At 40.6% G+C, this 24,586-nt stretch overlaps 1 protein-coding gene across 8 annotated transcripts in view; it reads left to right on the plus strand.

Moving 5' to 3' along the window:
* Positions 1-24,586, plus strand: part of trpm3 (transient receptor potential cation channel, subfamily M, member 3) — a 489,546-nt gene that overhangs the window by 363,090 nt on the left and 101,870 nt on the right. For all 8 annotated transcript variants that reach the window (XM_043716539.1, XM_043716548.1, XM_043716555.1 and 5 more), the window contains exons 2-6: positions 5,729-5,808; positions 7,246-7,450; positions 9,156-9,369; positions 12,272-12,396; positions 13,804-13,975. In XM_043716539.1, the coding sequence (XP_043572474.1) occupies positions 5,729-5,808; positions 7,246-7,450; positions 9,156-9,369; positions 12,272-12,396; positions 13,804-13,975 (796 nt within the window). The remainder of the gene's footprint in view (positions 1-5,728; positions 5,809-7,245; positions 7,451-9,155; positions 9,370-12,271; positions 12,397-13,803; positions 13,976-24,586) is intronic.

The following is a 24,586-nucleotide window of genomic DNA, read 5'->3' on the forward strand; positions in this document are numbered from 1 at the left end:
TAATAGGAGGCAAATACCGTCAAAGGAGTGGTCTCTATGTTACCCCATAAGTCTTGTTTAATCTTTTAAGCAAGTTTTTACAGGAATGACAATAGTGAAGTCAAGAACAATTATTTTGTGTGTGTTCACCAATTGGTGACACTTAGAACATATACCATACAGATCACAACAACTGTGAGTGAAAATATATAATAACTTGAATAGAAAATGTATCCATGGCTAAAAGCCATTTAAAAAAATTCATACATGGGATGAGAGCATTGCTAGCTAGACCAGTGTTTATTGTCCATCCCTAATTGTTAAGGATTAACAGCATTGCTGTGGGTCTGGACTCACAAAGAGTTAAGGATGGCAATTTCCTTCTCTAAAGGACATTAGTAAAGTAGGTGGGCTTTTCCTGACACTCAGAATGGTTTCATGGTCATCATTAGACTCTTAATTCCAGATTTGTGCTGAATTCAAATTCCACCATCTGTTGCAACAGAATTTGAACTTGGGTTGCCAGAAGCCTGGGTCTTTAGATTAACAGTCAGATGATAATACCACTAAGTCATCATCTCCTCCTTTTTCAAAGCACAGTCTATGTCAACATAAATATTCCACTTAGATTTGTAAAACTACACAAACACATATACAAAATGTTCTCATAAAATCATATAGTACAGAAGAGGCCCTTCAGCTCATTGAGTCTATATCACCAAAGCTATACTATATCTACACTACTCCCACTTTCCAGCATTAGGCCCATAGCCTTGAACATCATGATATTTCAAGTACTTTTTAAAGGTTGGGAGATCACTCACCTCAACTACCCTCCCAGACTGTGCATTGCAATCCTCCATCATCCTCTGGCTGAAAACCTTTTTCCTGAAATTTCCTCTAAACCTCCTGACCTTTGTTATTGATCCCTCAACTAAGAGGAATAATGCTATCTATTCATGCTATCTATGCCCCTCAATCTTAAACACCTCTATCAGCAGCCCCCAAAATCTTTTCCGCTCAAAAGCAGACACCTTGAGCCTATCCAGCCTCTCGTCATCGCTAAACTGCTCCATCCCAGGCAACATCTAATGAATCTCTTCTGCACCTTCTCCAATCCAATCACATCTTTCGTATGGTGTGGTGACTAGATCTACACACAGTATTCCAGCTGTGGTCTAAACAAAGTTCGATACAGCTCCAACATAACCTCCTACTCTCATTATCTATGCCTCAATTTATGATGACAAACTTCCTGTAAGCCTTCTTAACTAGTCTATTAACCTATCCTGCCAGCTTTAGGGATCTGTGGATGAATACCCCAAGATCTCTCTGTTGCTCTGAGCTTCCTAATGTCCTGCCATTCATTGATATTCACTTGTCTTGTTATTTCTTGTTAAATTACATCTGCCACTGATCTGCCGATCTGACCATCCATTTATATCATCCTGTAGCCTAACACTTCCCTCCTCACTGTCAACCAGCTGGCCAATCTTCGCAGCAACTACAAACTTATCATCACCCCAAACTTTCATCTACAACATTTATATCTATCACAAACAAAAAGGAAACCAGCACCGATCCCTGTGGTAAACCACTGGACACTGGCTTCAATCGCACCCTTCTAGCACCACTCTGTCTCCTGTCACTAAACCAATTTTGGATCCAACTTCACAAGTTCCCAAGTGTTTTTACTTTCTTCATCAATCTCCCATGTGGGAATTGTCAAAGGCTTTGCTGAAATCCATGAAAAAGCTACACCAATTGTACTACCCTAATCTACACACTTGGTCGCCTCATAAAATTCACGAGACTTGTTAGTCATGAGCTCCGTCTGACAAAGCCATGCTGACTATCCCTCATCAAAATTTGCCTGTCCAAATGGAAATTAATTCTCTCCTTCAGAAGATTTCTCCACTTATTTTCTTACCACTGATGTGAGACTCATACAATTACTATTCACCTTCACTGATGGTGTTGGACTCAGTCCTTTGTTTCAAGCTGGTCTATACAGCAGCATTTCAGTCAAATATTTGCATTCTAAAATGTAGTGAACTGACACCTTTGTCACATTCAAAACACTCAGAAACTGAACTGGATCAGCCATGTAAATGCTGTGGCTATAAAAGCAGGTCTAGGAATTCTGCCATACAGAACTCACCTTTTGATGTCCCAAAACCTGTACACTATCTACTACGAATAAGTCAGGAGTGTAATTGAATACTTCAAGATGAGTATAGCTCCAACAACACTTGAAGCTCAATGCCATCCAAAATAGGTTGCTCCTCTTGGCACCCCATAAATCACCTTAAACATTGACTCTGTCTATCACCAGAGCAGTGTGTACCATGTGCATGACAAGTCTGCTTTGACAGCACCTTCTAAATCTACAACCTCTATCATCTGGAAGAACAGGGATGTATGGGAACATCACCACCTGCAGATTCCCATCCAAGTCACACACCAGCCTGACTTGAAACTAGACTGCTATTCTTTTACTGTCCTGGAATTCCCACCATAACAGTACTGTGGATGTACCTAGCCCTCATGGACTGTAGCAGTAGAAGAAGGCAGCTCACTATTACTTTCCTAAGGACAATTAGAGATGGCAATAAATTCCTCCCCTGTTCAGTAACACTCATGTCCCCCCACAAAAAGAAAAACATTAATGCAAGCACAAAGTAGATTCCCAGGTCTAAAACTTTTACTGCAAACTGACCACCTACTGCAGTCACCACCTGATTATCACTACCCACTGTTAATTTTATTGGACAGATAATCCAGAGGCTGATGCCCTGGGGACTTGTGATCAAATCTCACCATGGAAGTTGATGGAATTCAAAATCAATTTACAAAGCTAGTTTCAGCATTGGTGACCACAACAATTATTGTCAATTGTAGTTAACAACTGGTTCACTATGTCTTTTACCCAAGGATATCAACCATTCCTACCTGGACTGGCCTATATGTGACTCCAGACACACAGCAATGTGCTTGGCTCTTAACTGCATTCTGAAATGATCTAGCAAGCCACTTAGTTCAAGAGCAGCTAGGGGTGGGTAATAAATGCTGTTCTTGCTACCCCATGAAAGATTTTAAAAAAGGATGAATAAATCATCAATCCTTTTTGACAACTAATAAATGAGGTTTTTTTTCATTTGTTACTTTGTTTTTGCCAATTTATGTTCTAGGTCTCATGCAAGTCTGGCATCCAATGATATTTAAACTTTGTATTTGTCACAGTTAACAATTTTTTTTTAACATCTCACAGTTAGAGTCATAGAGATGTACAGCACGGAAACAGACCCTTCGGTCCAACCCATCCATGCCGACCAGATATCCCAACCCAATCTAATCCCACCTGCCAGCACCCAGCCTATATCCCTCCAAACCCTTCCTATTCATATACCCATCCAAATCCCTCTTAAGTGTTGCAATTGTACCAGCCTCCACCACTTCCTCTGGCAGCACATTCCATACACGTACCACCCTCTGTGTGAAGAAGTTTCTCCTTAGGTCTCTTTTATATCTTTCCCCTCTCACCCTAAACCTATGTCCTCCAGCTCTGGATTCCCTCACCCCAAGGAAAAGACTTTGCCTTTTTACTCTATCCAAACCCTTCATAATTTTGTAAACCTCTATAAGGTCACCCCTCAACCTCCGACGCTCCAGGGAAAGCAGCCCCAGCCTGTTCCCTTTAGCTCAAATCCTCCACCCCTGGCAACATCCATGTAAATCTTTTCTGAACCCTTTCAGGTTTCACAACATCTTTCCGATAGGAAGGAGACCAGAATTGCACGCAATATTCCAACAGTGGCCGAACCAATGTCCTGTACAGCCGCAACATGACCTCCCAACTCCTGTACTCAATACTCTGACCAATAAAGGAAAGCATACCAAATGCCTTCTTCACTATCCTATCTGCCTGTGACTCTTTCAAGGAGCTATGAACCTGCTCTCCAAGGTCTCTTTGTTCAGCAACACTCTCTAGGACCTTACCATTAAGTGTATAAGCCCTGCTAAGATTTGCTTTCCCAAAATGCAGCACCTCGCATTTATCTGAATTAAACTCCATCTGCCACTTCTCAGCCCTTGGCCCATCTGGTCAAGATCCTGTTGTAATCTGAGGTAATCCTGTTTGCTGTCCACTATACCTCCAATTCTGGTGTAATCTGCAAACTTACTAACTGGATCTCTTATGCTCGCATCCAAATTATTTATGCTGAAAAATGTGTTGCTGGAAAGGCGCAGCATCCATGGAGCAGGAGAATCAACATTTCAGGCATAAGCCCTTCTTCAGGAATCAAGCCCGAAACGTCGATTCTCCTGCTCCTTGGATGCTGCCTGACCTGCTGCGCTTTTCCAGCAACACATTTTTCAGCTCTGATCTCCAGCATCTGCAGTCCTCACTTTCTCCAAATTATTTATGTAAATGACAAAAAGTAGAGGACCCATCACCGATCCTTGTGGCACTCCATTAGTCACAGGCCTCCAGTCTGAAAAACAACCCTCCACCACCACTGTCTGTCTTCTACCTTTGAGCCAGTTCTGTATCCAAATGGCGACTTCTCCCTGTATTCCGTGAGATCTAACCTTGCTAATCAGTCTCCCATGGGGAACCTTGTCGAACGCCTTACTGAAGTCCATATAGATCACATTTGAATGCAAACCAATATAACATATGGATACAAAAAGCTTGTGACTCTGAGTGAAGAGATTAGCCCACTCCAAACTTTATTTTGTATTCCAAAATCTAGACTCATATACTCTTTGAAACATTGCATTCACTTCTCGCTCCTTAAAAGGTGAAGGGGTAGCAATTCCTCTTTGGCAGAGTTTCCAATTAGAGCTGAAATAGCATTTAAAATTACTCCTGTTTTAAAACTTTCTCCCAAGAATTTGCTGAAACTCATTCACCTACCTTCAGAGGTTAAAGTTGCTGATGCAATCAACCAGCATTTTGAAAGGTAGCATTTGAAAATTTGTCTTAGAAAATATTCCTTGAAGTCTTTAAGAGTGATAATATGTTTAATTAGGCTGAAAATCAGTATATCACAAAAAAGTAGAAATTTAATTTGGTGTCAACCGAATGGCTGTGAGGAATTTGGTTTTTGTTAATTAAGAGCAGTTTTTGAAAATAAAATTCAGAAGCTTTTCTGAATTAAATTGGTGTAGATTCCTTATTCAGTTCTTCGCTATTCCTTAGTTTTTTTTTGATGTATTCAAAGTTTTTGAAGGTGTCTATTAGTGTTTTTCCATCTTAAAGTACCAGCTTAATTTTAAAGCCTCTTCAAATACCACCAAATAGTTACAATTAATGAAAACGCACTGATTAATTCATCTTGGCCAATTTTGTGTGCAATGTCTGTCTCCACTACAATGCTTTTAAAACTAACTCGACAGACGATGTAAACAACAATTAAAATCTAAAAGGTAAGTTTAAGTTGCAGATATTTTCTAATCCACAACAGAAAAAAAACACGCAACTGAGTAGCGACTCTTTTCCTAGATTGGCGTTTGTTACAACTTTACAACAGACTGTGCAAGTGGATGTGAAACTTAAAACAAGTCATTTGTTCTGGAGAGAACCCAAAAAATACTCTTTTTGCAGACAGCATTTCTTCCATTTGCTACTGTCGTTATTGTTCAAAGTTGTTGTTTTTACATTTCAATGAATCATCAGTTTTTACTTTATGTTGCACTTCTGTAGACAATTACTCTGAAATATTATTCTTTCTGTGATTTTCAGGCTCAGAAATCATGGATAGAGAGAGCATTCTGCAAAAGAGAATGTGTCCACATAATACCGAGCACCAAAGACCACCATAGGTAATAGATTTGTTGGTAAAGTATATTTAATGCAGTTTGCTATTGAGAAAAGAATGGTGACTATCAATAACTTGAACTTTTTAAATTGTTAAAGCATCTCTAATTGGAGATCCTCCTACGTACTCAGTGGACCAATCCTTTGTGTTATCAAGATTGTAAGGCCACACATTTCAATTGCTGATTAATATTGAGAGTGCAGAAAAAGCATTGAGTGAATTTTATAATTCTCAAACCTGGGTTCATACCCTCTCCTGGCCTCCTCACTATCTTCATAGCTCCTCCACCCTTACAACTCATTGAGATCCCTGTGACCCTCCAATTCTGGCATCTTGCCCCTTCCTGATTTCCATCATAGCATCATTGTTGGCTGTGCTTTCAGCTACCTTCACCTGAAGTTTTGAAATTTCCTTCCTAAATCTCTCTGCCTCTCTGTCTCTCTCCACCTTTAGGATGCCCCGTCAAACCTATTTCTTTTTCTCTCTCCTTATACCTTCCATATATGATTCAGAGCTGATTTTCTTCTTTTAATTCTTTTATGAAGCATCTCAAGATATTTTTACCACATTAAACGTGCTATGTATATGCAAGTTGTTGATGTTGTTGGTGTAAAACTGGTCTCAATATTCTCTTGAGGCAAAATCCAGTGACTGTATGTCGATATCCAGTGAAGGTCAGACTGAGATCTGCTGTATTCTTTCCATTGTGAGACATGGGACAGCTGCAGTAACCTTCTCAGTCTTGAACCAATACTCCACCCAATCCCTAGCCCATTCCTCTAGGTGAGTAATCTGTGGTGGATTCCCAGCAGAAATCCTAACCAGCAGATTGAAGTATGTGAGTTTCCTCTCCTGCACCACAACATTCCCCATCCAGGGGGTAATTCTGACACTGGGGAAATGAGACCACTGTGAAAAAGGACAGAATCAAAATCATACTGTACAACAAGAGGCCATTCAGCTCATCCTGCCAATGCCAGCCCCAATTAAGTTAACCCCCTCTGTCCTTTCTCCTTGGCCCTGGTAAAATATTCCTTTTCAAATGTTTGTTCACTTCCAGTTTATTGAAGTCCATTCGCTGTTGAGATTGCTTCCATCACCATTTGAAGCAATGCATTCCAGATCAGAAGAAGTCACTGTCTTGGGGAGGGTGCAGGAAGCCTATCGGCTGCCCACACCACCAGGCACTCTGCAGTAGCTGGAAAGTGCATTGACAGGGAGGACTTCTTCGGCACATAAAGACCTGAGCACAGAGGGCACAAAATCTGACATTTGATCTGTGATGGGAGTGCAAAGGGAAATATTTCCTTTCACGACCTCTACAAAGGGTTATAGGTGCTCTTAGAACCATACAGCACAGCCTTTCAAATGGAACCTTGTCAAATTATGCTTTTGCTTCAATGAAAAGAAATATAAGACCTGTTTGTTTCTGCTATGGCAGGTGTTGTTGTGGTCGACTGATGGGTCAACATGTTGGATTGCCTCCTGTTATTTCCATCAGTCAGAATGAAAGTATTGAAAGCAGAATCACAAAGAATGATTTGCACTCGGAGAAGTGGTCCATCAGCAAACATACCCAGCTCAGCCCCACAGATGCCTTTGGAACTATCGAATTCCAGGGAGGAGGGCACTCCAATAAAGCTATGGTAATAAGCAAAGCTTTAACCATCTCTAAAGACTCTAATAAGTTATTGCTAAGACCCTGGATGTACAAAATGTAAGTGTTGATTGTTAACAAAGGTAAACAATTGCAATGGTAAGGTCCACCATGGATCAGTGGGTAACACATTCTGACGTTTTAGTCAGAACGGGTGAACTTGAGAGCAATGCTTGAGGCTTCACCATGAAACATAAGCTGATACTCCCGGTGCAGTACTGAGATATTCCAGCACTCTTGACAGTGCTGTCTTTCAGATGAGATTCTTAAATAAAAATCCTCATCTGCCCTCTCAGGTGAATATACAAGATCTTCATTGCACCATTTAAGTTAAGAGCAGGAGAGTTTTTCCAATGTTCTGATGAATGCTTATCCCTCAATGACCATCAGAAAATTGGATTTTTTGGTCAATATGACACTGCTATTTATGGGCTTGTGCTGTGTGCAATACAGCCACTGTTACATCGCTGCAATAGTAGATGAATACCTGTGAAGCACTTTGGGACATCCTAGAGGTTATGAAATGAGCTACATAAATGTAACTCTGTCTTTCTTTCAAATGGATAAGGGCCAGGACATCCTTAACAAATTGAGATTAAGTGCCCACGTGGACTAGGGAAGCTATTATTTACTGGCTCCATGACTTCTTCATATTGTAGATTAGATTAGATTACTTGCAGTGTGGAAACAGGCCCTTCAGCCCAACAAGTCCACACCAACCCTCCAAAGAGCATCCCAACCAGACCTATTCCCCTACATTTACCCCTTCACCTAACACTACGAGCAATTTAGCATGGCCAATTCACTTAACCTGTACACTTTTGGACCGTGGGAGGAAAGCAGTGCACCTGGAGGAAACCCACGCAGACACGGTGAGAATGTGCAAACTCCACACAGAAAGTCACCTGAGGTGGGAATTGAACCTGGGTCTCTGGCACTGTGAGGCAGCAGTGCTAACCACTGTGCCACCATGCTGCCCGCGTAGGTCCAGTACAATCACAAGTAGAATGTGGCAATCACTAGGACGTTGGCTGAAGTGCTTACTTGGGGCATTGGTGATACCATTCCTGGAATATTGTGTCCAGTTGTAGCCTCTTCACCAAAGGCAGGAAGTAATTGCCGTTAAAAATCTACAGTAAGGATTCATTAGACTGGCTCCTGGGATGAGGCGATTGTCCAATGATTGTCCTCAATGAAACATAAAATGTTGTTGTCTTATGTTGTTTGAGGGAGTAGACACTGAGAAAATGTATTCTCTGTACTTCTATAAACATTTAGTATAAACAGAAACCAGCAGTGGGAAAGTATGGTGGTGGCACGGTGGCTCAGTGGTTAGCTCTGCTGCTTCACTGTGCAAGGGACCCAAGTTTGATTCCAGCCTTGGACAACTGTTTGTGTGGAGTTTGTACATTCTCCCCATGTCTGCGTGGAATTCCTCTGGGTGCTCTGGTTTCCTACTACAATTTAAAGTTGTGCTGGTTAGGTGAATTGGTCCATAGTGTTCAGGGGTGTGTAGGTTAGGGGCATTAAACAGGGATAAAATGTAGAGTAATAGGGTAGGGGAATGTGTTTGGGTGGGTTACTCTTCGGAGGGTTGGTGTGGACTTGTTGGGCTGAGTGACCTGTTTCCACACTGTATGGATTCTTTACAATCTTGTAACTGGTTTCTCCTCTTCTTCCCATTTCTGTTATAGTATGTGCGTGTTTCATTCGACACAAAGCCTGATCTCCTGTTACATCTAATGACAAAGGAATGGCAGCTGGACCTCCCTAAGCTACTCATCTCCATTCATGGAGGCCTCCAAAACTTTGAACTCCAACCCAAACTCAAGCAAGTATTTGGAAAAGGTTTAATTAAAGCTGCAATGACAACAGGGGCTTGGATATTCACTGGAGGTGTGAACACAGGTAAAGAATAATTTTACTTTTTCTTTTAGTATTTAACTATGAGTTTTGTTAAGAATTTCCACAATTCAAGTGTTAAGACAACTGTATTAAAAGTAGACACTGGCAATCAACATTGACAAGTTCCTTCTTCCTGGTGGAATTAATTATTTGGAGGTAAATGTGTTTGTTCACTCAGTCTGTTTAATTCTCTATATCTGCAGTTGGTTTTGACTTGGGTCTTTGCTCTCTATCTAGCCCCAGTTTTATCTTTGTCTATTCATTTTCAGCTGTTTCTTTCCTTTTTTTTAAATCTGTTGATGGGATGTGGGCATTGCCGGTTGGGCCAGCTTTAATTTCCACTCTCTAACTGCTCTGGAGAAGGTGATGGTGAACTTCAATCTGGATCAGTGGTGCTGGAAGAGCACAGCAGTTCAGGCAGCATCCAACGCTGCTCGTTGGATGCTGCCTGAATTGCTGTGCTCTTCCAGCACCACTGATCCAGATTCTGGTTTCCAGCATCTGCAGTCATTGTTTTTACCTCGATGGTGAACTTCAGTCATCCTTATAGTGTAGATACACCGAGAATTATTAGGGGACAAGTAATTTATATCTATCTTCTCAACAGAAGGCTCAAAAAGTATCCGAAGAATAGTAAAATGATGAAGAACTAAAGGAAAGGAGGAACTGATCACCAACATTATTGAAATAGTAATGGGCACATGAATGGAACTTAATGCTAATAAGCCCTATGGCCCTGATGATCCTGCACAGATACTGATTTCAGGTATCACTGCCTCAGCAGGTTTGGCAACAAAGCGAGGACAGCACAGTAGGATCTGCAGCCTACTGTTTGGTCATTGTGTAATCAGCCTGTCTGCTGCATCTCACAATGGTCACATTTTCACTGGTTCCCCTTCAGTTCAGGAGAGAGCTTGCATATAATCTGATTAATGAAGCACACAGGTAATGGTTGTGCAAGGGGTGCAAACTATGTCCAATCTGTCAACTGACAAACAGAAATAGGGATCACTGTCTGTACTTAATGTTAACTGACAGACAGGAATAGGGATCAGTCTGTGTACATTCTGACATACAGGACTAGGGATCAATGTGTATACTCCATGTTAGCTAGCACACAGGAATAGGGAACAGTGTGTACAGTCTGACAATTGATACATAGAAATAGGGATCAGTGTGTGTACTTAATGTTAACTGACAGACCGGAATAAGGATTAGTGACTGTACTGTTTGACAATTGACACATAAGAATAGGGATTTCTGACAACTGAAACATAGGAATGGGGGTCAGGACACAGGAATCGTGGGCACAAGTTTCTTGCAATGTCTGCTCCATTTTTGGAGTCTGTATATCTCCTGAACACCTGACTGCTCCATTGACATCAATATCCCTCTGCCATCCAAACCAAGCGTAACACCAAAGTACATCCATTTCCTACAATTACACAATAAAATTCCAGGCTCAGCATATTCCATTGACATTATTTCTGCTATGCATATCCAATAGTTTAGATTTCACTCTTATTGAGACACAGAATGTTTTCTAGCTTTTACGTGGGCATCATGATTTCATTCATGCAAAAGATAAAAGTTTCCAACTTAGTCCTTTTTTTGTCTCAAACACATTGGACTCAGTCTGTGTAAATGAGGCTTTGATTCCCAATTTAATTTGCATAGCATCACTATAAAGGGGAATTTCAAGAAAGGAAGAGGGCTGATGTTTCAATTCTTTTATCCTACTTTTAATTCACTTTATGCCAGTTTTTTTTTAATGTCCAGGCTGATAAATTCCTGTGGAAAGATCAGCATAGAAACTGGTGTAAATATCAGTGTCATTTCCGCCCAAGTGTAACTCAGGAACTAACAGTGATAAATCAACGTGCCTTTTAGAACAGTTGATATCTACAGCTGATATCTGAAGCATTGGCTCTGGCAGGAGAGATTAAGCAGAAACATTCAGACATTGTAAAAAGAATGGGATGCTAGCAAATGAATTCCAACAAGTATAGGAGTTGGGAAGTCATGTTGAGGCTGTATATGACATTGCTGAGGCCTCTTCTAGTTGCCCTGTAAAAGGAAGAATATTACTAAGCTAGAGAGGGTTCAATAGAGATTTACAGGATGTTGCCAGATGTGGAAGGTTTGAGTTATAAAGAAAAGTTGAATTGGCTGGAACTTTTTCCACTGGAGTGTTGAGAAGTGACCTTATAGAGGTTTAGAAAATCATGAGGGGTATAGATAGGATTAATGGGAGGCGTCCTTTTTTCCCCTAAGATGGGGGATTTCAAAGCTAGGGGACATATTTTTAAGATGAGAGAGAGAGATTTAAAAAAGGCATGAGGGGCAAATGTTTTACACAGAGGGTGGTTCACATTTGGAATGAACTTCCTGAGGAAGTGGCAGATGTGGGCATAGTTACAAATGATAAAAGACACTTAGATAAGTACATGAATAGGAAAGGTTTGGAGGGATATGGGCCAGGAGCAGGCAGTGGGACTAGTTTAGTTTGGGATTCAGTTCAGTATGGACCGGCAGGACCAAAGGGTTTGTTTCCATGCTCTATGACTCTATGAGTTGCACAGAACTAATTACGAATGAATTTTTGGAAAGTGGTGTTGAGTGTTAAAATGGTTGACATTGACACTCCAATAGTTGCATGCCTAGATCTCGAGGGTCAACTTTGAACAAGTTTTCTATCACCTGTCCTAATTCTGTGGTTTAGTCTGAACTTTGCATGAAACCAGCCCTTGTGAAAGCCCTTGAGGATGTTTTGCAATGTTAAAGGTGCTAAATAAATACAAGTTATCGTTGCAATTGGTACAAGAGATAATCATTAAAATGAAGATTCTGTTGTTCCAATCAGCTAAAATGGTGTTGCAATCACATTTATTGGGCTCATTTTTAGGGGTCATTCGCCATGTAGGAGATGCACTGAAGGACCATGCTTCCAAGTCCAGAGGAAGAATCTGCATTATAGGCATCGCTCCATGGGGAATAGTGGAGAATCAAGAGGATCTGATTGGGAAGGATGTGGGTATCCTATCTCTTACCTCCTCACTACTGTAACTGAAAATGTTACAAGAAGCAAATGCCTCTCGTATTATAAAAATTGTTTATAAAAACCATCTGAAGTCAGTCCCAATACTAAAAACTCATATTATGAAGTGCTACTTTATGTAAAGAGAATCTTAGCCTGGTCTGGAATAATGACTGTTTTGGACAAGTTTTACAGTACATTTCGAAACAAATTTAAAAGTTCTGAATTAATTGAAGCACTGCAGAGAAAATGATATTCCTTTGGCTTTAAATCCATAAAGAATCAATGCAACTTTGGCATCTTGTTGGCACACTTCCAATCAAGAATTCTTGCCTCAAATAAAGCTAAATTGAAACAAGGTTTTCTCTTAATCCCAAGATCACAGAATGCAATATTAAAATTAGCTTTTAAGATGTAGCATATTTTTAAATGGTATATATACTTACATTTCCAAAAGTTCAATGGGTATATTTTTGTGCCTCTTTATCTTCTTCAACTAGCTTTTTTTTTGCCATTAGTGGAAGATTACAAATATTTTGGCATGCATGAAATCACCATTCACCTCACTACAACATCATCCTGAATTCTATTGAGCTATGAAGAAAACATTCTCTTATCTGATTGTCTGGACAGTAATCCTTAACAGAGCCCAGGTTCTGAAAGCCCCATTTGAAATTGTATTAGCTATCTATGAATGACTGTGGAATAATATCCATCAGGATCTTTGCTGGAATGTGGAAAATTAATCAGATGCAGTTATTTCACTGATCTTTATTCTAACTTATTACCTGCTAAGGACTGTACCATATTGTCCAGGATATGTCTCCATTTTGATGCAAATTATTTCAAATTATTTCCACTTGTTTTAAAACTAACAGTCTTTGTTTGCCTTGGCCCATTATCTAAATGGAAATATAACAGGAGTAAGAAATCACAACACAAAAGAGAGCCATCTATCTTTGACAGCACAACATAGACACTGCATTAGCTTTCAGTGAAGCAACGTTTTTGAATCCTTCCACGATCTTGTGCCTTTGTATCTCTGTAATCTCCTCCAAAGAATACCCCTGTGAGCTATGAGTCTCTTCAATGTTGGCCCCTTAAGCATCCCCTAATTTTAATCAGGCCACCATTGATGGCTGTGCTCTTAGATGTCTATTCTCTGAGCTCTGGAATTCTCTCTCTAAACCTCTGTCTCTCTACTCTTTTCTTCTTTTTTAAGAAGTCCCTTCAAATCACCTCTTTGACCAAGCTTTAGATCACCTGAACCAGTATCACCCCATGTGCTCAGTGTTAAATGTGTTAGATAATGCTAATATGTAGCACATGGCATATTTTTCTATGTTAAAGTCACTGAATAAATGCAATTTGTTTTTGTTGGTTAATATGTCTTCAAACAGGTGGTTCGACCATATCAAACAATGTCCAACCCCTTGAGCAAGTTGACTGTGCTGAACAGCATGCATTCACATTTCATCCTGGCAGACAATGGCACAACAGGAAAATATGGAGCAGAAGTGAAGTTGAGGAGGCAACTGGAGAAACACATTTCCCTGCAGAAGATTAACACCAGTGAGTACTTCAAAAAGGAGGCCAATTAGACTTTTTGAAAAACAACTGTAGCAAATGATGCAAGTGTTCAAAGCTAACTGTTCTCTTAACAGGACACAGCCACTGCTTTCAACTGCTGTGCTGCCGACTACAGTTAAAATGTTTTCATTAAGAATCACAAACTGGTGCATTAATCCTCCTTGGTTTTAAATCCCACCATGAATTCACCTTTCTCTATCTCTGTAACATTCTCCAACTCTACAACCAAGTTCTCTGTCACCTCTATTTTGATCCCCTATCCATTCCCTACTGATCACCCCAAAATTGAGGTGTCTTCAATTGTCTACATCCGAAGTTTAGGAATTCTATCCCTGTGTGTCTTTGCCTCTTTCTCCTCTCCTTTAGAATTTCTTAAAACCTGCCACTGTGACTCAGCTTTGGGTCTCCTGACCTACATTTGTTTTTACCTGGCTCAGTATCACATTTTGTCTGATAATCTCTATTGAGATGGGCTGGTGCTATTTTACTCAATAAGGCAAGGTGAGCTATTTAAAATCACATGGGAAGGTTTCCTTTTTGCACTGCTTAACAAGTTGTTGACTATTCTTCTTGTAGTTTACAATTTCACACAGTGCACAGAGTGTGTCAAAATTATACTTTGGTCACCAATCGCTGGCATTGTTATAGTTGCACATTTGCACAAGCTTTATTTTCATTTAAGACAGTGACGAGGAGGAATTTCTTCTCTCAGAATTTTGTTAGTCTAAGGAATTCCTAGAGAACAATTGAGGATGGGCCATTGAACTTATTCAAGTCTAAATTAGACAAAATTTTCATTGACAAGAGAGTCAACAGTTATGGCAGTCAAAGTGGATTTAAGTCAACCATGATTGTATTGAAGCTTGAAACAGACTCAAAACACTACCGGTTTTCCTATTTCTTATGTTTTGTTTATAATGCACAGACTAAAATCAGAAGATAAGCCACTCTTCATTTCTTACAATGCCTCATAGTCAGGAGAAAGTGAGGACTGCAGATGCTGGAGATCAGAGTCAAAAAGTGTGCTGCAAAAGCACAGCCGGTCAGACAGCATCCAAGGAGCAGGAGAGTCGATGTTTCAAGCATCGAAACGTTGACTGTCCTGCTCCTTGGATGCTGCCTGACTGGCTATGCTTTTCCAGCACCATACCTTTTGACTCAACACCTCATAGTCATCCTATTTATCTCATCGAGTCTGTTGCTCCAAGGTACAAAGAAAGTTGACTGTTCACTCCTCGTCACACAGGACACTCCAGAAAATGCAGGTTACTTTTAAACTTATAAATAAAGTAATAAAATATAAAAGTGAAAAAGGCCTTGCGAGCACTTTATAAATAACTGGTTAGGGCTCAACTGGAGGACAGTGGAAAACTGGGTGGTCCATTTCAGAAAAGAAATGTTAATGCCTTAGAAATAGGTTTTATTGTCATGTGAACTCAAATGTAGAAGAGCTGGAGTACAGTGAAATGTTTACAGTGTTGGCTCTCATGACGCCATCTTAGGTACAAAGTACCTAGGTATAAATTTTAGATATAAAAAGAGGAATAAAGAAGAAAAAATGTTATGTCACCTTACAGTGATTCATAGTCAAAGTTAGAAATAAGATATACAGTTAAAAGGATAAACATTACAGACAGATAAACAGATTACAGGGACTTCCACATGTGGTCAGACCAGCCTCATAAGCCACTGACCACCCGTATTGGTTCCCAGTCCAACAACTGCCCCTGCACCACTGCATGCCTTCAGCCTGCTCCACCCCAGTCCTTCGCTATTCTGCTCCATGCCTCCAGCCTGCTCCACTCCAGCTCTCAGCCACTCCACTCTGTGCCTCAAGCTCACTCCACTCCAGTTCTCAGCCACTCTGCTCCAGCTCTCAGCTGCTCCAAGATGAGCTTTCTTTCAAATCAGTAGAAGCATTTGGGAAGAGGAAGGTTGAGGAAACGTGTTTAAATCAACAAGAGCCACCCCAGTTGAATGGTACAGTGGCTCAGGTGGTTAGCACTACTGCCTTATAGTACCAGAGCTAGAGACAAAAAAACGTGCAGATGCTCGAATCCAAGGTAGACAAGCAGAAGGCTGGAAGAACACAGCAAGCCAGGCAGCATCAGGAGGTGGAGAAGTTGATGTTTCAGGTGTAACCCTTCTTCGGGACAGGGGGTGGGTGAAGTGGGGGAGGGCTGCAGATAAAGAGGGTGACGTGGGCAGGGTGGTAAAGTAAGGATAGGAGAAGGCAAGCAGAGGGTAGGACCTGGTTGGTCGATGGGAGGAATGAATCCAGTTGGTGACTAGAAGGAAGGGTCGATAAGAGGAATGGAAAGGAGGCGGACATGCTGTTAAGAAAGTCGGGGAAGGGAAGGGAGGTTATTTGAAATTGGAGAACTCAGTGTTGAGTCCTCCAGGCTGTAGACTGCCCAGACAGAAGATGAGGTGGTGTTCCTCCAATTTGTAGTTTGGCTCATTGTAGCAATGGAGGAGGCCAACGATGGTCATGTCGGAAAGGGAATGGGAAGGGGAATTAAAATGGGTGGTGACTGGGAGGTCAGGTCGGTTCCTGTGGGCCTGGCTGAGATGCTTGGTGAACTTTTCCCTAAGTTTGCATTTGGTGTCCCTGATGTAGAGACACAGGTTCAATTCCAGCCTTGGGTGACTATGTGTGTGGAGTTTGCACTGTTACCCCATGTCTGCATGAGTTTCTGCTGAATTCTCCTGTTATCTCCCACAGCGCAAAGATGCATGGGTTAGGTGGATTGGTCATGCTAAAATGCCCTACAGAGTGCAGGGATGTGCAGGTTAGGTGGATTAGCCACAGTAAATGTCCGCTCATGGGGATAGGGTGGGATGCTCTTTAGAGGACTGAAGCAAACTTGGTGGGCCTCTTTCAATGCTGTAGGGATTCTATAACCAAACAGATCTTGTGTCAAAAAATTATGGAACTGTTTTTCCATCTGTCCATGAGTTTTTCTTTTTCGGTTTCCTTTTGTCTGTCTATGCATGTGTACGGAAGTGTTTAAAAGTGGCTTAGAGTTTCAATTTATAGTTTATTTAATGTAATTGTTTATCTGTAGCTATAATCCAATTACGTTTACTAAATAGTGACTGTTGTCAAGTACAGAAACCAAGTCGGAGTTTTCAAACAACCTGGCTCTGAAGATCAGGTGATAACTCTGAGAATAGCAGGGCTTGGTTTCCAGCATGCAACCCCAGTGAGGTACGACAACTTTAACTCGTCATCATTTGGAAGTTGTAGCTGAGGTCGCGGTTCCTTCCAGTCTGATTGGCAGAAAAAGAACGTACAAAGACTTGGGAACAGAAAGGGATCTTTCAGATTTCAGTCTTTTCATTCCATTATATCATCACTAATCTGCATATTAGCTTATCTATCTCTCCTAGCTCAATAACTGATGTATGAGGTAATGGACATCACAGTGTAAATCTGGAAGTTAAGCAGACTCTCCATCTACTCTGATATATAACACAGCCATTGGGGTAGTTGGAGAGTTCACATGTCTTGGGTGATTCTGGACTGCTGTAGTTACAGACAATCAAGTATGTTACCTTTAATTTTTGACATGCAGTGTGATAAAGATCTAGTTTAGGTGCAACCTATCTTCATAATTTAATCCTTTCAGTCCTGGTATCATTGTGAGCAATCTGTGCTGCCCCCTATCTAAGATCAGTACAAGTAACCAAACTATGTCAGCTGATAGGTAAAAACAATGACTGCAGATGCTGGAAACCAGATTCTGGATCAATGGTGCTGGAAGAGCACAGCAGTTCAGGCAGCATCCAAGGAGCTTCAGCAAAATCGACATTTCAGGCAAAAGCCCTTCATCAGGAATGCTCTGATGAAGGGCTTTTGCCCGAAACGTCGATTTTGCTGAAGCTCCTCGGATGCTGCCTGAACTGCTATGTCAGCTGATAATCCAGAGGTTTGGGATAATAATCTAAAATTTGAGCTATTGATCTAGCAAACTAGATTTTGAATCCCATTAGATTACCCTCAGATCCAACAAATACAGGAACAACATTAAAAGCATTCACCTGAACCGATAGCACCTCTCACCTGAGCAGGTAACTACATCATACTGATGGTGTGTGCAGCTTTTACTCACCCATGGATTGGCATTGCATTGATCAAAGGCTGATTCTGACCCATCACAATGCACATAATTGAACCAGATGTCCCCAGTCACTTCTCCATAGTCAGTTCCAAACTGTGCTGACTGGGCCATCCCACAATTTAACACTGCACAACACTTTTGCTGCATTTAGATTCTAGCCATTGTCACAGACAGTTCTCCAGATAGATTTCCGATAGACATCAACTCACCCAGAAAACATGTTTGTATGGTTCGCCAGCTGGACAGGCACTGGACCTGAGCAAAGGGTGCAGAGGTTTGCTAGTACATTACCAGTTATGAAGGGTTTCAATAATGAGGAGATGTCAGAAAGAAACTCTTCTGCTTAGAACATAAAATGTTAAGAGGAGACTCAATTGAAGTCATGAGAATGATGATAGAATATGGTAGTGTGTGCTGAGTAGCTCAATAACTAGGAATCATAGATAGGGAGTTGAGGAAAATTCTTTCACTCAGTTGTTGAGATCTGGAAAGCTCAAGCTGAAAAGGTGGTGGATGCTGATTTTATGAATTATTTTAAAAGGAAGTTGATTAAATAGTCATTGTGATGAACTTCCAGGGATGTGAGACAGGGCATAGCTCTCCTTTCAAAGAGTTAGCATCAGCAATGTAGAAAGAGTGGTATATTCCATGCAGTAAGTTTCTAAGCTGTCGAATAAATGGTATAAAGGATTTCCTCTTAGTCCCTGGTCAATATTTATCTGTCAATTGTCATTGCTATGATGAACAGATTTATTGGTCATTTATCACTTTGCTGACTCAGAGAGTTTGCTGTGTGAACCTTTAGACCATACTTTGGCAATTGGCTATATAACCAGTATGATGTCAATTTTTGCATCAATAAAAACCAGATCAATGCATTACTTAGAATGATTGGCTCATGTCAGGGAAAGAAACTTCCAAAGTTCTGACTAAAATTATTCTAGATTGTATCTGCCAATAACAACTCTTTAGAAAATGACTTTATGCTTTTCAGATTTTTAAAAATTATTGACTATGGTTCAATCAAGATCAATTGTGAATATTGTAGAAAGTGTCTGAGGTCTTGTTTTCTCATGTTATTGTTCAAAGGCTTGTGACCTTGTAAGAGGTATCTTGCTATATATTGCTGAGTTGTCATGAATCACTGAATGTTTAATTTGAGCTGCAGATGCACCAATACCCATTAATATTAGGCTTCAACTATCCTGACAGATCATCTATACAGAGGAACCTCGATTAACCGAAGGACATGGGCAAATAATCGAATGCCGGAGAACATAGTTTAGCTAAGCATCAGGAACTTGCAATCTTGCCGGATAATCCGATATTTGGATTATCGAGGTTTCTCTGTATTCTGCAGACTCAGTTTTAGCAGAACTCTGTAAAACCATGCAAAACTGCTTAGTTGTATGATAAGTTGTACTGAATTGACTTGGGATCTAGTCTGAATCAGGACTACGGTACATTGCCTTGCAACTACATTGCAGACTGTAGATTGTACATGGGAAAAACAGGCAGCTTACAGTATACACAAAATTTAAGAGAATTTGCATAAGGATGAGAGGAAACATAATGAAAAAAAATAATTCGGTGAGTTGTTGTGATCTGATGGCAGAAACAGATTCAATAATAACTTTCAAGAGGGAATGTCAGACAAAAATGATTGAAGGGAAAACAGCAATGGAACAGGGCAGATTAGATAGTTCTATCAGGAGGTCAGCACAGTTCAGATAGCACTCTGCTGAAAATCCAACCATTATGTAAGAATTAGCAATAAATTTAGTAGATAGAAATTTCACCTAGATTAAATCTTGAGCACAAATTCCAGGCGAATGTTCCCACACTGTACTGCGAGAGTGCGATAGTGTCAGTGATGCAGCCTGTCACCTTTGGTGGCTGTCAAAGGTCCCATGCCTCTACCATTCAATCGATTTACGACTGATCTGAAATGACTTTCAATCCACTCTGCTGCCTGCTTCCACTGCCCATTACTGTTGACTCCACTGACAATCACAAACCTGTCTGGCTCAACCTCGACTATATTGAATTTCTCACTTTCCACTGTTCCTGAGGGTAGAAAATTTCACTACCAAACACCTGTATACAAATTCATCCTCATCTTCATCTTAAAAGGGAGACCTTTTTTTATTTTAAACTGTTCCTCCTGGTTCTTGATTTGTGGAATTGGAAAATCAGCTGACACGTTTTCCTTCAAACAACAGTGACTAGTTTCAGAAAGTAATTAATTTTCTGTGAAGCACTTTGCGATGTTCAAAAGTTATGAGTGGTGCTAATAAATACAAGTTCTTTCTTTTAGACTGTACACATCAACTTATGTGACCTGTGGACTTCCCTTTGTCATCCTATGCCTGGGAATATATGAAGGGGCTGGGAATGCAAAGGGATGTTCAATAGTTACTAGTGGCATCTCATTGATTGTTCTACCTGGATTACGTCATTATTTGTAGGGTGGTTATCCACGTGTGACTCCAGTCTCCACATGCTGATTGGCCGTAACATGTTTATATAGCCTTTTGATCAAAGAGAGACTTCACTCCAGATATGATGTTCTAGTGGAGCTTCAATGTCACATTCCAATAACCACTTTGCCTGCTTTCTGTCTTTGAAAACGTTACGTGACTTGTTTTCTTTCTTTCAGTGACATGTTTTTGATTTCAAAGGCTGCATGAAACTGCATTAATTACTCAGGAGGAAGATGTATTTAAATTGGCAACTGTATTTAAACATCAAATTTAAGCAAAAGCGTGAACTCGTAAACTTTTTCTGAGGATATTTTGATGTTAATGGTAATGGTCTAATAAGGATTCACTCATCAGGGCTTGGTTAATTCTGTGGGTTAGGTTATTTTAAACTGTAAAACACATTGTCAGTTATAAAGCAGACATTGGAGATGCAACTGATTTCTGTATGAAGCTTGCAAACACTGGACTAACTGCCAGGCACAGTCACATCTCTATATGCACAGAGCACATGAAGCCATTACAGGTGAACTCATTTAAAGGCAAAATACACAGACAACAGATTTAATTTTTCCTCATTCTGTGTAGTATAAATACAAATGTATTTCCAATCAATAGAAAATAGAACACACTCAACCTGATTAGTATAGCCAACTCCCAGGGTTTATTTCTAGAGGGATAGAATTGGAAAAAAAAAGACAAGTTAAATCTAATCTTTGGTTAGACTGCACTTGGAGTATTGTCATAGTTCTGGCTTTCATATCATACATCAGATTTAATGAGACGAAGAGTTGGAAAAGTATAAGAGGAAGAGCTCTTATCCTCAAAACATCGATTCTCCTGCTCCTCGGATGCTGCCTGACCGGCTGTGCTTTTCCAACATCACACTCTTTGACTCTGATCTCCAGCATCTGCAGTCCTCACTTTCTCCTATCAGATTTAATGAAATTGGAGTAAGATCCAAATGAGATTTATACGGTTGTTACTGGATCTTGGAGATTGCACCTATCAGGAAAGATTGAATTGGCTGGGGTAGGGGAGGGGGTGTTTTCTTTAGAAAAGAGAAAACCAGATGTTTTCCTGATGAAGTTGCTTTAAAAGGTATGAGTAGACTTTGTAGGATAATTGAAGAGAAGATGTTTCCAACTTTGAGTGAGACCAAAAGTAAAGCCCATAAGACAGTCACTAATAAATCCTGCAGGAAATACAAGAAAAGCCTTTTGTACCCAGAAAGTTGTGAGGATTACAGATTAGATTACAGATTACATTACAGTGTGGAAACAGGCCCTTCGGCCCAACAAGTCCACACCGACCCGCCGAAGCGAACCCACCCATACCCCTACATTTACCCCTTACCTAACACTACGGGTAATTTAGCATGGCCAATTCACCTGACCCTGCACATCTTTGGACTGTGGGAGGAAACCGGAGCACCCGGAGGAAACCCACGCAGACACGGGGAGAACGTGCAAACTCCACACAGTCAGTCGCCTGAGGCGGGAATTGAACCCGGATCTCTGGCGCTGTGAGGCAACAGTGCTAACCACTGTGCCACCGTGCCGCCCACATGTGTCGTTCACTTTCATATGGAAGAGTTGGTGCAAAGCGTAGAAATGGGATAGAGAGGAATGGGAACTTGAGAGGTAACCCAAATTGGAAGAAAGTAAAATTGATAATGGGAAGTATAAAATAGCTGTTAAGGACAATGGAAGAAAGGAGAACAAAACCAAGCATTGTCTTGAATGTGGAATGATGTCAAAAAGAAAAAGTTAAGGGCACTTTGCCTGAATGCATGCAGCTTTCACAACATGATAGATAATCTAAAGGCACAAATTGGTGATGATACAATTGCCATTTCAGAAACATGGCTGCATAGTTCTCTGGTCTGGTAACTGAATTTTCAAGAATATTCAATATTTAAGAAAGATAGACAAGAAGGGAAGGAGGTGGAGTTGTGCTAATAACATAAGATGGGTTCAGTACAATAGTAATGGAGGATCTCAGATCAGAAGAACAATGTGTAGATTCTGTTTAGGTGGAACTCAGGAACAGAATGGACAGCAGATATTGGTTGGAGTTATTTATTGGCCACAAAACAGTAATGGTAATGTGGGGTATGGTGTTAATCAAGCTTGTCATAAGAGCAGCTCAGTAATCATGGATGATCACATACAGACTGGGTAAACCAAATGAGCAGTAAAACTGTAGAGAATGAATTTCTGGAGTATATTTGGAATTTTCTTTTTAAAGTAGCACATTAAGAAGTCGACTAGCAGACAGGCTATTTTAAATCTAGTATTATACAAATTAAAAGGACAAATTAATAATCTATGGAGATGAATAATCATAACATGATAGAATTTTAGATTATGTTTGAAAATGAGATAGCTCAATCTGAAGCAAATTTAGATAAGGGAAATTATGAAAAGGTGAGGCCTAAATTGGATGAAGTGGAATGGGAGAATACATGAAAAGACATGACCACACTTAGGCAACAGACAGTCTTTAAGAACATAGAACATAGAACAGTAAGGTTCAGTTTTTGCCCTTCAGCCCTCAATGTTGTGCTGGCCTTTTACCCTACTCTAAAATCAGATTAACCTACATACCCTTCATTCTATCTTCCATGTGCCTATGCAAGAGTCACTTAGATGTCCCTAATGTATCTGACTCTACTACCACCGCTGGCAGTGCATTCCACACACCCACCACTCTCTGAGTAAAGAACCTACCTCTGACATCTCCCCTAAGCCTTCCTCCAATCACCTTCAAATTATGCCTCCTCATGATAGACATTTCCCCTATGGGAAAAAGTCTCTGGCTATCTGCTCTATCTATGCCTTTCAACATATTGTACACCTCTATCAAGTCACCTTTCATCTTTCTTCGCTCCAATGAGAAAAACCCTAGCTCCCTCAACCTTTCTTCATAATACATCCCCTCCAGTCCAGGCAGTATCCTGGTAACTCTCCTCTGCACCCTCTGTAAAGCTTCCACATCTTTCCTGTGATAAGGCGACCAAAACTGAACACAATATTCCAAGTGTGGTCTAATCAGTGCTGTATAGAGTTGCAGCATAACCTCGCAGCTCTCAAACTCAATCCCCCTGCAAATGAAAGCCAACACACCATATTCCTTCTTAACAGCCTTATCAACTCAGACGGCAACTTTGAATGAAATATGGACATGGCTTCAAGATCCCCTTGCTCCTCCACACTGCCAAGAATCCTGCCTTTAACCCTGTATTCAGTATTCAAATTTGACCTTCCAAAGTGGATCATTTCATACTTTTCCAGGTTGAACCCCATCTGTCACTTATCAGTCCGGTTCTGCATCCTGTCAATGTTGCATTGCGACCTACAACAGTTATTCACACTATCACAACTCCACCATCCTTCATGTCATCTGCAAATTTACTAACCCACCCTTTCACTTCCTCATCCAAGTTATTTATAAATATCACAAAGAGCAGAGGTCCCAGAACTGATCCCTGTGGAACACCACTGGTCAGCGAGCTCCAGGCTGAATACTTTCTATCTACAACCATGCCCTGTCTTCTATCGCCAGTCAATTCTGTATCCAGTCAGGTTTCCCTGTATCCCATGTTTTTTTACTTTCTGAATGAGCCTACCATGGGGAACCTTATCAAATGCGCTAAAATCCAGATACACCACATTCAGTGCTCCACCTTCATCAATGTGTTTTGGTCATGTCCTTAAAGAATTCAGTAAGTTTTGTGAGGCATGACCTGCCCCTCACAAAGCCGTGCTGACTATTTCTAATCAAACTATGGTTTTTCAAGCAATCATAAATCCTGTCTCTCAGAATCCTCTCCAATACTTTTCTTACCATTGACGTAAGATTGACTGGTCTGTAATTCCCAGAATTATCCTTATTCCCTTTCTTGAACAAGGGAATAACATTTGCCACCCTCCAATCACATTCTCCCCGTGTCTGTGTGGGTTTCCTCCAAGTGCTCCAGTTTCCTC

The sequence above is a fragment of the Chiloscyllium plagiosum genome, chromosome 2 (genome assembly GCF_004010195.1).
Source record: "Chiloscyllium plagiosum isolate BGI_BamShark_2017 chromosome 2, ASM401019v2, whole genome shotgun sequence".
Lineage (NCBI taxonomy): Eukaryota > Metazoa > Chordata > Chondrichthyes > Orectolobiformes > Hemiscylliidae > Chiloscyllium > Chiloscyllium plagiosum.